Below are 14,332 nucleotides of genomic sequence, written 5' to 3' on the forward strand. Positions count from 1 at the left end.
CAAGTTTTACAATATTTGATAGGAAACAGTCATAGTTGATATTTCTTACACATTTTACATCATTACTCCAAAGTTATGACCTAAATGAGAATACTCTGTCAAGGCAAAGGAGCCATACTATGAAGTATGTAGCAAAACGACGACAAACAAAAAGACGTACATTAAGAAGGCTTGTGGACACATTGAAATATGAGGTTCCTACAGTAGCAAAATGACAACAAATAGAATTTATATTCAGACTTTTTGCCGATCCGTTTGTACATTAGTATTAAGCCTGAGGGAATTAACACTTCTTTTAAAAAATGAAACAAATTCATCGATGTCTTTTGTGTATAATGGGTTGTATTATTGGTCATAAATATTCAATATCATTCCCTAAGGAATGAATAAATTCTTCTGTTTCGAGCAAGCAGGAGCAGACTATTAAAACGTGTCTTCTAGGTAGTCAGCATGCACCAGCCTACATTCCTGCCCAGAGTTACCAACACCAACCATCACTATGCAGACAAGGCTGGTTTCACTGTCCTGCCTCTGCCTCCTGAGTGCTGTAATTGCAACCCCACATTTCAAAAAACCCAGTAACATTTTTTAAGTCTAATTTGGGGAGATCCACCCATTGGACAACCAACATGATGTACTGCCTTTAACAATGCAAAGAGTCAAGGCAAAAGTACAGGTTATACCTGCCCACACTGCTCCCAGCACCCGGCGCTCCCACCCAGAGGGACAGCTTTCCCAGAGGCCCCTGACCCAAGGGACAGTGGGCAGTGACTCCAGAGGGCAGTGAAGGCATTAACGTCCAAAAGCGGAGATTCGGGCCTGAACTTGCAGAGATGATGTAATAAGTTGTCTGTGATTTAAAAGAGAGTGCCACAGTGATACCCGGACTGGATAGTGTTTCATGCCCTTAATCCCAGCACTAAGAGAAGCAGAGGCAGGAGGATCTCTGCGAGTTCCAGGCCAACCAGCACTACACTGACCCTGTCTTTTAAAAAAAAAAAGTTGTTTTGGGAACACAGGGAAGACAACTAATGGGCATCAAGTTAGACATCAGGGCAGGTTTTGTTCCAGCGGCTCCCCAAGGAACACAACGTGGAGCCCATCCCACGAGACCACACCCAGGCCTCGGGAACGCCCGCTAGCGACTGTGGGCGGGGCAGAGGGAGGAACTGGCGACCGCGCGCGCGAGACCGCCGGTGTGGCTCTCGCGATATTTCCGAAGCCAGAGCCGCACGCGGTGTCTGGTGCTTAAAACCCGGGCTGGGCGGGCCAGACGGTGCGGGGAGGGAGACGTTCTTTGGCCTGCCGTACGGAAGCCTGCGAGGGAGGGTGGTATCCACTCCCCAAGTCCAGTGTCCCGATGCCCAGCGCCAACGCCAGCCGCAAGGGTCAGGAGAAGCCGCGGGAGATCGTGGACGCGGCGGAAGTGGGTTTCCTTCTTCCCCGGGTTCGGGGAGCGCGCCGAGGGAGGGAGTGGGGCGATCGGGGCGCTCACTACTTTGGGAGCTCCCGCCAGCACTTTTCCTGCAGGCGGCGGGCGGCGTGGGGTGTCGCGCCGCAGACCAGTGTCCCCGAGGACTCACAGGGCCACGTCTTGGGCGCGCGGCCCGAGCAGCCTGGGACTGTGTGTTGGGAACCGTGGCCTAAGAGAAGCGTGTTCCCGGGGGCGGAGGGAGCCGGGTAAACGTGTGGCGCCCAATGAACCGGAAGTAGCTGCGGCGGCACTCGCACGAGCCTGCCTGAGTTAGCACGTCCTGCACGTAACACACCATTCCAGTCCCCGGAAATTTTTGATGAAAGCCCTACTAATCGATATCCTCTCAGCCCTCATCATGGTTTGGCATGTAATGACAATCTCTTGCCAAAACTGGCCGCTGGTGTGTTTAAATGACTTTTTCCTTGTGACAGCTGTGAACACATGTTATCTTAATTCCTTTCTCTGTGACCTGCTGATAACCCTCAGGGATCCTTTATCACTTTCCAGAAATCGAATTTTGAAACCCTCCTTCAAGTTAGGTGTATTGTGGTAATACTTAAGCCGTAATCTTTGGCTCCTAATTTTTTTTTTGGTGGAGAAAGTCAACATTTGTGATAACTACATCATAACTCAGAATATTAAGTTTCAGTGTAGCTCTGCTGAAGTGTGAAATCTAAATAGAAAAGGTAACACTTCCCCCCTTTGGTTTACACGCTGCCACCTATTTATTATGACTTCGGGTTTCATTATGTGACAGTCTTTCTACTGTGCCCCAGGTGTTATTTCTCAAATATATATTTTACAAATATTCAAAAGTAATTGCTTGGTAAGACCCATAACATGTTTTATTTTGGTGTATTTGTAAACAAATAGAAAAAACAGTGTTTCTCATATTGAAGACAGAATTCCAAAGACCATTAGAAGGACAGAAACTGTACAGTCAGATCTTTCAAAACTACCTTGCAAAACATCTAAGGAAAAAATTTTTTGTGTGTCTAATCCTATACATTATCAGTGTACCCTTGTAAGTAGTATAGGTAGAAATATAGACTAAGTAGACATTGTGATAGAGCTCTGAAAGTAAGTGGAAGGAACTTTTAGGATCATTTTAGGGGTGATGTATGATTAAATGAAAGAGTACATACCTGTTTAATAAGTGTCTTGTAACCTGTTGTTAGGCGCCTGGGTTTTGGAAATAGGAAGTAAGTGAATTAATGGTGTTTTACAAAAACAGAGTTGTAGATAGCGTATATCCAGCAGCTCCAGTTTCTCAGCACTGAACATCTGGTGTTCAGAAACCTTACCCAAAGCATTGGTTCCCTTTGAACATCTCTTCCTGCAATAGGAAGTTAATAAAACTGTAGCACTTTATCCTACTCCCTTCACGGGGAAATTTATATCTCTCCTTTGAAGTAGATTAATCTTCTTTTCGGACAAGGTAGTTAAGATGCATTTTATGCATGTGTAAATTATACTAGAGTGCTATTATGCATGATACATTCATATATATAATAAATACGTAACTAGAAACTGGGTGCTTTTCTGTTTGCAGTAAGTACATACACAAGTAAACAAAATATTTTAAAATGTCTGCTTTCAAACTAATGATTGCAAATTAATACATAAGTGCTTGTATTTATGTGTTTAAAGTCATACTACAAAAAATACTTTTTTTCTAGGATTATGCTAAAGAAAGATATGGGGTATCCTCTATGATACAATCACAAGAAAAACCAGGTTAGTATCTTCTTACTAATTCTAGGAGAACACTTCATGAAGATTAAAATAGGATCTACCAAAGTGTTACTTACTCCAAAGGAATACTTTGAAAAATTTGAATGACATTCATGGCTCAGTAATTTTTTCTAATTTTTATTTTGAAACAGTTTTGTGTACTGGTATACCCAGACTGACCCTGGACTCCTAGTGTAGCTGAGAATGGCCTTTACGTTCTAATCCTCCCCTTTATACCTCTGAGTGCTGATTTAACCAGTGTGTGCTGACCACTCCTAACCAGATCTTGGGCATTTTCAAATCTATGTTTTAACCCCCCTCACTGTATACCTGACTGTTCTGGAACTCTCTTTATAGACCAGGCTAGCCTCCATGGAGATTCACCTGCCTGTACCTCCTGAGTCTTGGGATTAAAGGTGTGCATCACCACTGCCTGGCCAAGTCTACCTTTTAAACCTCAGGCTGCTTTGTCTTCTCTTTCACAGTGTGTCTTTCCTGGGTTTGCACAGTGAATGCAGAAGGTGGCTTGGTACACCATGCCCTTTGCTTTTGACCTTGAGAACCATAGTGTTCTGCAAACACATTTTCTACAGCTGTCTCTGCCTTATGAGACTAGTGTAGTTGGATGAAGTAGATGGCATACGTTGTAACTTGATCTTTAGAACATCCTCAAATTATTGTTGTCTTAATGCTCAAACTTTCCCCTAATTAAATTAGTATATTTTATTTAAAACAACAAATGATTTCTGGGGACTGGAGAGATGGCTCAGTAGTTAAGAGCACTGACTGCCCTTGTAGAGGACCAAGGTTCGATTCCCAGCACCCATATGGTTGCTCACAACCACTATGTAACTCCAGTTCCAGGGCATCTGATGCCCTCTTCTGACCTACACAGGCACTAGGCACGCAGGTGGCAAACAGGTCCATGTTCCAGCAAAACATTCATATACAAAAAATATTTTTAAAAAAGGAATAATTTCTGTAGCCAGGCAGTACCTCTAATGCCAACACTTGGGAGGCAGAGGCAGGCCTGGTCTACGGATCTAGTTCCAAGATAGCCAGGGCTATACAAGAGAAACTCTTGTCTTGGAAAAACCAAAAAAGAGGGAATGATTTCTGAATGTTGTTTCATAGCACTATCTCTACACAATAGTGGCTTTTTTTCTATTTGGGGGACTCTGAATGTACTATTTTGGTTACTGTTAGGGTGCATAATGGTTAGAGTTCATCTACTGCCAATGGGTTCATATACCAACTATAGGAAACAAATCACCATTGGCTTAAGGCAGTGGTTCTCAACTTTCCTAATGCTGCGACCCTTTGTTATAGTTTCTCATGTTGTGGTGACCTCCAACCATACAATTATTTCATTGCTACTTCATAACTGTAACATTGCTACTGTTGTGAATTATGATATAAATATCTGAAATGCAGGATAATCTGATACTTGATCCCTGTGAAAGGCTCCTCCAACCCCCAAAAGGTTTGATATCCACAGGTTGAGAATGTTGCATTAGAGACTATTAGTGCATCTTTAGTACTTTGTTTCTCTATCTCTGCTTCCTTTATCACTGCCTCACGGTCTCCTGTGAACCCATGCTAGTGGGGAAGATGGTAACTGCAGTGAAGATAGTGGAGAATTGTATTTAGGAAGTACAGTTCATAAAGGGGCATATTGCATGGGGGGGAACACTAACCAAATATTAAAGTGTTACCAAGTTTTTTAGCTAGGTTCAGACAAATAATTATGACTGTAAATCTAAATTTTAAAATGGCTTTACTGTGTATTACAGATAGAGTTTTGGTTCGAGTTAAAGACTTGACAGTACAAAAGGCTGATGATGTTGTTTGGGTCCGTGCAAGAGTTCATACAAGCAGAGCAAAAGGTAAGATTGGATCAATGATTATAACTATTTTGCTAAGCATGCTAATTTTAAAAAATTTTGTGTTTTGCTTTTGTGTGTGTCTGTGGGTATGTGTATGTATGCGAACAGGTGCCTGCAGAGTCCAGACAAGGGCATTGTATCCCCTGGGGCTGGGTTTTCAGACATTGTGAGCTGCTTAATGTTGGTGCCAGGAACAGAACTTGGGTCCTGAGAATGGAATATGAGTCCTGTGAAAAAGTTGTTCATACTCTTAACTGCTGGTCCATTTCTCTACCCTCTGTTCGTGTGTTATACTCTTAGAGTTGTAATTATTTCGATAAGAGAATTAAGTTGAGGGAGAAAACCAAAGACTGGGCTGTTGCATTAGGTAGTCATAGGTCATATGTAACTATTTAAAATCTAAGCCGGCGGTGGTGGCGCACACCTTTAATCCCAGCACTCGGGAGGCAGAGGCAGGCGGATCTCTGTGAGTTCGAGGCTGGGCTGGACCGACAGCCTCCAAAACAATACAAAGAAACCCTGTCTCATAAAAACCAAAAAAAAAAAAAATCTAATAGTTTTAGCTGGGCAGTAGTGGTACAGGCCTTTAATCGATTGAGTTCAAGGCCTGCCTAGTCTACAGAGTGAGCTCTAGGACAGCCAGGGCTACACAGAAAAACCTGTCTGGGGGGAGGATTTTTAACAGTTTTGTTCACTAGTTGTGTCTTGAACCATAAGTGCTCTCTTCCCTTTTGGACAATGCCAACTAAAAATGCATTAGCATCAGTAGAAACAATTGGGTTGTTTAAATCTCAATTTTAAAAATCTCTTCCATGTCTCTTAGATTTGGTTTGTTTGTTTGTTTGTTTGGGGATTTTGTTGTTTTGTGAGTTGTACTTTATTTTTAACTAGTGTTTTTGGTGCAGGTGCCCTTGCAGGCCAGAGGCATTAGATGCCTAGCTACTGAGTTACCCATGCTTGTGAGTTGCCCGATATGGATGCTGGGAGTGGCACTTAGCCTCTCTCATTACACATTCTTAACCACTGAGCCATCTCTGTAGTTTCTCTATTCAGATTTAAACACATCAGTGAGGCTGAGAGTGGTGGTGCACGTCTGTAATCCCAGTAAAATAGGGATTCCAGTTTGAGACCTACCTGGGTGTGTAGGCTGTCTCAAAAATGATATATTGAAATTGTTTGAGATAAACCTGATATTTTTTTCTTTTATACTGTATAACTGCTATGTTTGGGAAGTAAGTAGTATATTGCCATCATATGCTTCAACTTCTGTTACTTTCATGACAAATAATATCTTGCTCCTTGTATTTACTTACTCTTTTTCTTTCATGTTACCTGTTTTTAATTATTGCCTGTTTTGTTTTGGGTTTTTGGTGGGGGCAGGATTCAATGTTCTTGTCTCATAAATCTTTAAGAACTTCTATATATTAACCCTGTTACTTTTATTCAAGTCCCTTAGAACTGGAGTTATGTATGGTTTTGTGCTGCCACATGGCTGGTGGGACTCAGACTTTTAGTATTCTCTGGAAAAGCTGGCAGTGCTTTTAACTGCCCCTGTTCTATCATTTTAAAGGGTAGTTCTTCCTTTATTGTGGAACTTAGTACCCAGTCCCATTGTTTACTGGTTTTCTTCTTGGAGCAGACTGAGTCCTGAACATGCTCTTCTAGTGAGGCTCTTTGCCCCGATTTTTTGTTGTTTTAGGGTTGGGTTTGGGGTTTTGTTTTTTGATTGTTAGGGGTTTTGTTTGATGGCTTGGGGTTTAAGTTTTGGGGATATGGTTCCCTATATATAGTCCACAGTGGCCTCAACCTTAACTGTGTGGCTGTGGGTTTTCTTGTTCTCCTCCAAAGTTCTGGGATTATGGTGTGTACCACGACACCCAGCTTTATTCAGTTTTCCCCCCTTTCCTGGATTTCGTTCAGAGTTTCTCTGTAGCCCCATTCTTGGTTCTTGGGCTCCACAGATGTGTCAGACACTTCTGTGCTGGTGGTGTACTCTATCTAGTGTTAGAGCAGAGTGTGCTCAGGGACTGCTCTCACCCCTCCTTCCTGGCCTGTGGCCTTTTCTCTCCCTCCCTCCCTCCCTCCCTCCCTCCCTCCCTCCCTCCCTCCCTCCCTCCCTCTCTCCCTAGTCTGTAGCCTTCTTTCTTTCTTTTTTCCTCCTTCCTTTCTTTTTTTCCTCTTTCTAGTAGAAGAGGTTTACTTTTTAGGATTACATCTAATAAGTTAAGGATTTTTAAAAATATACTTTGCCCTTTTGGATTGCTTTTCAGTAGTAGATGTGTCAGATTTTCAGGTTTTTGTTTCCTTCTGTGTTAAACTCGTAAACTTTCCCACGTTCTCTTTACTCTGTGTGTTGAATCCTGTCCCCAGTCCCCCCCCCCCAAGGGTGGCATCCTGAATGTGTTCTATTTTCTTTTTAACCCTGACTTGCCTTCTGTGCCTTGTTTATGATTGTGTAAAATATTTTTTTAATTGTTGTTTTTTTCTGGCCTAAAAGGCTACTCAGTGATAAAGTGCCTGCTGCCTAAGCATACAGTCCTGAGTTCTGATCTACAGAACTTCTCTTAAGAGCCAGACACTGGCTGGGTGGTGGTGGCACATGCCTTTAATCCTAGCACTCGGGAGGCAGAGGCAGGCGGATCTCTGTGAGTTCAAGCCGGGCTGGACCGACAGCCTCCAAAACAATACAGAGAAACCCTGTCTCGTAAAACCAAAAAAAAAAAAAAAAAGAGCCAGACACTGGCATGCATTTATAACCCCATCACTGAAGTGAGGGAGCATTCCTCAAAGTCTGCTGGACAGCTAGAGTAGTCAAAATGGCAAGCTTCAGGTTCAGAGACTGTCTCAAAAATAAAAGGTAAAGGGCCAAACTAGATGCTTAGTGGGTGAGGGTGCTTGTCACCAAGCCTGACGACCTGAGTTATATCCTGGGAATCTACATAATAAAAGTAGAGAACCAACTCTTACAGGTTGTCCACTGACTCTGTGTGTGTCTGTGTCTGTGTGTCGGGGAGCTGGGGGGCTATTGAGGAAAAGACATCCTGACATCAACCTCTGGCCTACGCACATGTCTATGTAGGCACACACACTAGACCACACGTGTGCATGCCCCATATACATATTTTTAAGAAATTTTCTAATTAGGAAAGAGTTTATTATTGAAAGGTGCGTGTGTGTGTGTGTGTGTGTGTGTGTGTGTGTGTGTGTGTATGTTGTGGTTGTTTTGTTTTATTTCTGAAAGTTTATGTATTCCTGGTTGGCCTGAAAGTCATTATATAGATAAAGTTGGCCTTAATGTCACAGGGCAGGGTGCAGAGATTAAAAGTGTGTACCACCATGCCTGGCCTATAGAAAGTTTTGAATATAGAACAATAGGAAGAGCAAAATTCCTGTAAGTTGTTACTAGTCACTTTCTGATGGTTTTTCCCCCTAAACAATCAATCTTATACACTTTTTTACGTAATTAAAATTTATTTTATGTGTATGAGTGTTTGCATGTATGTGTGTACACCACATGGGTATAGTCTCTGGGATCAGCAGAAAGGTTGTTGGATCCTGGAACTGGAGTTACAGAGAATTATGAGCTGCCATGTGGGTGTGGGGAACTGAACCTCTGTCAGTAAGTGCACTTAACTTCTGAGCCATCTCTCCAGCCCCTTAATATACTTAACAAAAACAAAATTGGAACTGTATATACAATGTGATCAGTTTTTTAATGTAAATGTCTGCTGAATATTTAGCTTCATATTCTCACATCCCGTAAAAGTTGTGCATAGTTATCCACCTGCAAAATAGGAATGACACAGTCCTTCCTCAAATAAGTCACCAATATTAGAAATGCTGTTAACAATAAAAAGTAAATATATAATCCCCAAAATAAAAGAAAACTAAACCTTCAAGAAGTATGCTAGTCTCCATTTTGCAGATGAAAAACAGAGACCTACAGTGGTTTCATAGTTTTCCCCAGACCACTTTAGAGAAGTGATAGGATATGATCCTTGGCCTTCAGATTTCAGAATCTTGCTGGGTGGTGGGTGACCCACACCTTTAATCCCAGACCTGTCCCCTGTTCCACTCGGAGAGTTCCAGGGCAGAGAAACCCTATCTCGGGAAATCCGTCCAACCAAACAAATGAAAAAATAGGTTTTGAAGTCTTTATTCTACCAAACCATTAGGTGGAGTGTTAATCCTTAGTTGCTGACCCTTTGTGCACCCCTCAGAACTGTTTGCTCAGGGTCTTTGTGCTGCTTTAGAATTCTCTGTTTTTTGTTTTTTTTGTTTTCTTTTTTTTTTTTTGGTTTTACGAGACAGGGTTTCTCTGTTTTGGAGGCTGTCGGTCCAGCCTGGCCTCGAACTCACAGAGATCTGCCTGCCTCTGCCTCCCGAGTGCTGGGATTAAAGGCGTGCGCCACCAACGCCCAGCGAATTCTCTGTATTTTATTGCTGGGTAGCTTTGGGATGCAGGGAGGACTGAGTTGCTTCTATGTGAACTACTTCAGCAGCTAAAATGCTGTTTCCTCTCAGCCTGCACTGGGAGGTAGGTAGGTGTGTGTGTGTGTGTGTGTGTGTGTGTGTGTGTGTGTGTGTGTGTGTGTGTGTGCGCGCGCATGCACACACACAGTGCCTTCCATTTCTTATTATATTGTCTTCTAAGTGGGACGAGATCCAGTTGGTTCTGTAGTAGTATACTTAGATAATGCCATTTTGATTAGGTGCAAGCTTTGGGGATAATTTTTATCATCTAATACCTTAAATGCCTTTGAATTTGTTTACATTTAACTTGTATTTGATTGTACTGTAAAACAAGAGGGGAAAGTAGTATCTTTTTTCCTGATATATCTGTCGATTATGTAACTGCTAAGTCAGTAAGTTATATCTCTTTTGATATTTTGCTTGCAACCTGCCTTTTTATTTTTAAATTTTTTATTTATTTTTGATTTGTAGTTATGTAGACCAGGTTGGTCTCATTCACAAAGATGCACCTTGCCTCTGCCTCCAAAGTGCTGAGATGGGATCAAAGGCATGTATCACCATGCCTGGCTAACAATTTATGAGTGTACCATGAGTGCATTTTAAAATACTGTGTGTTGAAAATAGTAATTATCTGCTTCACTTTTTTCTGTTTTCTTTTTTGCAAGGCTAACTCTTAATATAAAAGATTAATAAAAATGATGGGCTTGTGATGTTTCCTAAGACAGTCTGATGAGAAAAGTGGTCTTGGGAAGATGATTCACTTTTATGAGGAAATGGTTTTCTAGAATTTGATCAGAGACTTACAGTGATCTATCTGCTTTGGAGGGAGAGGGATGGATGGCACAAGGATGCACGAGTGTTGATTTTCAGGTTAAGAATAAGAAATGACAGCTCTCTGGGAAAGAAGGGGAAGCAAGAGACCCACAACATGTGAATAGAAAACTGGTTATAGGACTTTTTTTGGAATTTTACTGACAAAAGTGAAATTGATTGAAGTTTTAAAATGTGTGACTATTGCAGAGGACAAGGGACTGGAGAAATGGAATGTGAAAGGACGTAGCCTGTTACTCTATGTCCTCTTTAACTTGTCCTTTGGAAGGAAGAATTCTGTAGGTGGACCACCCTCAAAGAGCACTTGTATTCTGACTAGTAAACACTTTATTAGCACTTTTGTGATTGCATGATTGAAGTTGCCATGGTAGTTAACTCATGTCTTTGCCAGTAGAATACAGAAGCTATTGGTTGAATGATGAAAGTCATCTGAAACAACTTGTAACTTAATGTTACAAAATAATCTTCTAGATTTATGTATCTCTAGCTGTAAATACGTGATTTACCTATGTTCTCAAAAGAAACCTGTCAGATGCTTATTGAAGCTGGTGTTAAAACTCGTCAGTTAAGTAAGTGTGGATATTTTGACTGTGAATGCTGATACCTGCATTGTAACACATGCATATACCTGATGAGTACATAGATTTTGACCTAATTTTAAAGCAGAGAAGCTTTTTCCTTTGTAAAACCTAGAATGGTGTACCACATTCTTTGTGTCTCCTGCAGGGAAGCAGTGCTTCTTAGTCCTGAGGCAGCAGCAGTTTAATGTCCAGGCTCTTGTGGCTGTGGGAGACCATGCGAGCAAGCAGATGGTTAAATTTGCTGCCAAGTAAGTAAGCAATTATATCCTGTTGTCAGAAGAAACAATGGTGGGAACCAAGACTCCCAGGGGTTTGGACCATTTTCATACATTAACATCAATGCTTCGTTTGTTTAAAAATGTAGTTATTTAAATTGTCAGTTCAGTGTTGCTTGAATACATTAAACTCACAAAAGAGAAAATATGGAGCACAGGCTTGTGATTCATTTGGAACTGCTGAAGCTGCACTCTTCACAGACAAGTCACATTACTTTCAAGTAGAGCAACAAAAAGCCTGGCATACTCAACAGGGCACACAGCAACTTGATTTTGTTGTGTTGTTGAGCTTCGTTTCCTCCTCTCCCCCCTCCCCTTTGAGATTTGCATAATGAGCAACAAGTTTTCTGACGGAATAATAAAAGAACATAAAATAAGGCAGTGTACTTTCTCAGATGATTTCCCCCTGAAGGAAGTCAGACATGCATTAATAATGTTACAACTTTTAACTCTGACACCAAAGAGTTAGGGGGGGAAAAAAGAGATAAAACTTGCTTTCCCCCCAGCTGCAAAGGTAGTGCTGTCTAGCTCAGAGCTCTACAGAAGCACATGGTTTTGTTGGTTTGGTTTGCAAGAAACAGGGCATTGAGATAGGAAAGAAGTGTGGTGGGTGCTCTGACTCTGAGGTAATGAGAGTTTCGTTTCATTTTTGGTTCATGATGTGGCTGTTTTGTTAGCTGTTTTTTTTTTTTAATTTAGTATTCCCATAATAATGATTAAAGAAGACATAGGGAGATGGGTAGATAGTCTACATTTTAAGTAATAAGAGTAGGTATTTTTAAAGTAAGTAAAATCTAAAGCAAATACTGTGTTTTTCTATTGATTGTTTTGAAATCTCTGAATTCTTTAGATGGAGGCTTTTTACATTTTTAACTGATTTTTATTGTTTATGTGTATGAGTGTTTTGCTTACATGTATGTATGACACATGTGTGTCTGGTGCCAAAAGGCCAGAAAAGGGCATGAGAGCCTCTGAAACCAGAATTACAGATGGTTATGAGCAGCCATGTGTGGCTTCTGGAAACTGAACCTGGGTCCTCTGGAAGAATAGCAAGTGCTCTTAACCGCTGAACCATCTCCAATCCCTAGATGCATGTCTTCAAAGACAAGCTAGTGTAGATGGATTCATGAATTCTGGAATAGAAAGAAACTAACAAATGATCTAATATAACATCTGAATTTGTGTTGAACTCTCCCTGGCCCCAAGACAGTGAAGTTCTTAGCAACTGGGTTTGGGTTAGAGATTTACTTCAGTCAGTTTTATTATTACATAGTAACATCTGTATTTACATTTAAAATTTTTGGCACCACAGATTTCATAACTCAATGGTAAGTTTAGTGTAGTCCTATCAGTGTGGTAGCCCCACCTCTTCCTTGGTCTTAGACTGCTGTCAGATATCCACTCTGGTCTGGTCATTAGGTTTTTTTCATAGACTGAATGTGCTTGTGATATGCAGGTTAGTGTGTGTCCACTTGTACATACTAACTCTGATCCCTGTTGATACGTTGTATCTATATAGAAAATCTTTGGTATAAAAGGAAAAAGATGGCCATGGAAATCACAGATGTCTGTGCTAAACTTTATTTAATATTCCTAAAATACTAGGTAAAAATCAACCTCAAAAATATCTGTGGATTTTTTGTCTTTTATGTATCATTTAGTTCTGGGAAATGAATAAGCTTACATAGCACATACTTCTTCTGTTAGGTTGTTATAGCTTCAGTGTTACATTCCTAAAGAGGATATTGTAGTTGAAAAGTCTTCTGAGAGCTGGCAAGATGATCTGCTCAGAGGTTAAGAGCACTGCCTGCTCTTCCAGAGGTTCTGAGTTCAATTCCCAGCAACTAAATGGTGGCTCACAACCATCTGTAATGAGATCTGGCGCCCTCTTCAGACATGCAGGCATACAAGCATGCAGAACACTGTATATATAATAAATTAAAAAGTAACTATTCGTATGTTGAATATTTATAAAGAAAAGTCTTCTGAAAATCCCATTAATCTTTAATATTCACTGAGGGGCCTCCTCCTGATTGTGGGCAGTCAGAGTCTGTGATATCTAACATAATCCACAAAAAGTACTCAGATTGTTTGCATCTTTCAGGAATTCCTGGGAAATAAACAAATAGCAGCAATTGATCTGTCAGCCAAAATTAATTAGCTGATAGAAGTACTTACAAATAGTCTCCCAAGCAGAATGCAGTTCACAGTGTTCCCATATTCATAAAGAAAGGCCAGGCTTCCGTGCAGAAGCGACAGTCAAGAATGATTTTTCTTGGGCTAGCCAGTTGATAAAGTACTTGCAGAATACCTAAGTTCAATCTCTAAAAACCATTGAAAAATCCAGGCATGGTGATGTGTTCTTATACCGACACTGGTAAAGCAGGGACAGGAGGATCCCTGGGGCTTACTGATCAACCAACCTATTGTACTAGACAAGATCCAGGGCAATGAGAGACCATATCTCAAAACAATGGTAGATGATTTTTGTTTCAGATTTATTTATTTATTTTAGGTATATGAGTGCTCAATCTGCATGATCCCGCTATAGATGGTTATGAGTCACCATGTGATTGCTGGGAATTGAACTCAGGACATCTGGAAGAGCAGCCAGTGCTTTTAACCGCCGAGCCGTCTCTCCAGCCCTGGTAGATGATTTTTGAAGAATGTGATGTCCATGGTTGTCCTCTAATCACCATGGGCATTCATTCACCTACTCACAAATACAAGAAATTAATTTTCTTTTAAACAAGAATATAGATAATTCTATATTCATCGTTTATGAAATAGAACTCTATCAAGATCTGGATGACATTTATACTAAACAGATAAGCTGTAATTTTTTTAAGTTTGTTTCTATTAGTGTGTTAAAAATTAGACTTTATACAGTTAGCAATGTGTGGGAAAGGTAAGCTATTACAAATTACAAAGCCTTTAGTTATATACAAGTGATGGAGCCAGTTTTCTCCAATAGCCTTAACACGTGGTACTTAGATTATAATTGTATACCTTTTGGCACTAATATACTAAAGAATTAAGCCAGAGCAATTAATAGTAGGTGTATTGATGGCTTTG

At 40.8% G+C, this 14,332-nt stretch overlaps 1 protein-coding gene across 1 annotated transcript in view; it reads left to right on the forward strand.

The window, feature by feature from the left end:
* Positions 1-1,215: 1,215 nt before the first annotated feature.
* Dars1 (aspartyl-tRNA synthetase 1) overlaps positions 1,216-14,332 on the forward strand; it is a 47,392-nt gene continuing 34,275 nt past the window's right edge. Inside the window, exons 1-4 of the mRNA XM_040737752.1 lie at positions 1,216-1,426; positions 3,157-3,214; positions 5,005-5,097; positions 11,128-11,230. Of these exons, the coding sequence (XP_040593686.1) occupies positions 1,361-1,426; positions 3,157-3,214; positions 5,005-5,097; positions 11,128-11,230 (320 nt within the window). The 5' untranslated portion in view covers positions 1,216-1,360. The remainder of the gene's footprint in view (positions 1,427-3,156; positions 3,215-5,004; positions 5,098-11,127; positions 11,231-14,332) is intronic.

Source organism: Mesocricetus auratus, unplaced genomic scaffold, assembly GCF_017639785.1.
Source record: "Mesocricetus auratus isolate SY011 unplaced genomic scaffold, BCM_Maur_2.0 Super-Scaffold_100676, whole genome shotgun sequence".
NCBI classification, from domain to species: Eukaryota; Metazoa; Chordata; class Mammalia; order Rodentia; family Cricetidae; genus Mesocricetus; species Mesocricetus auratus.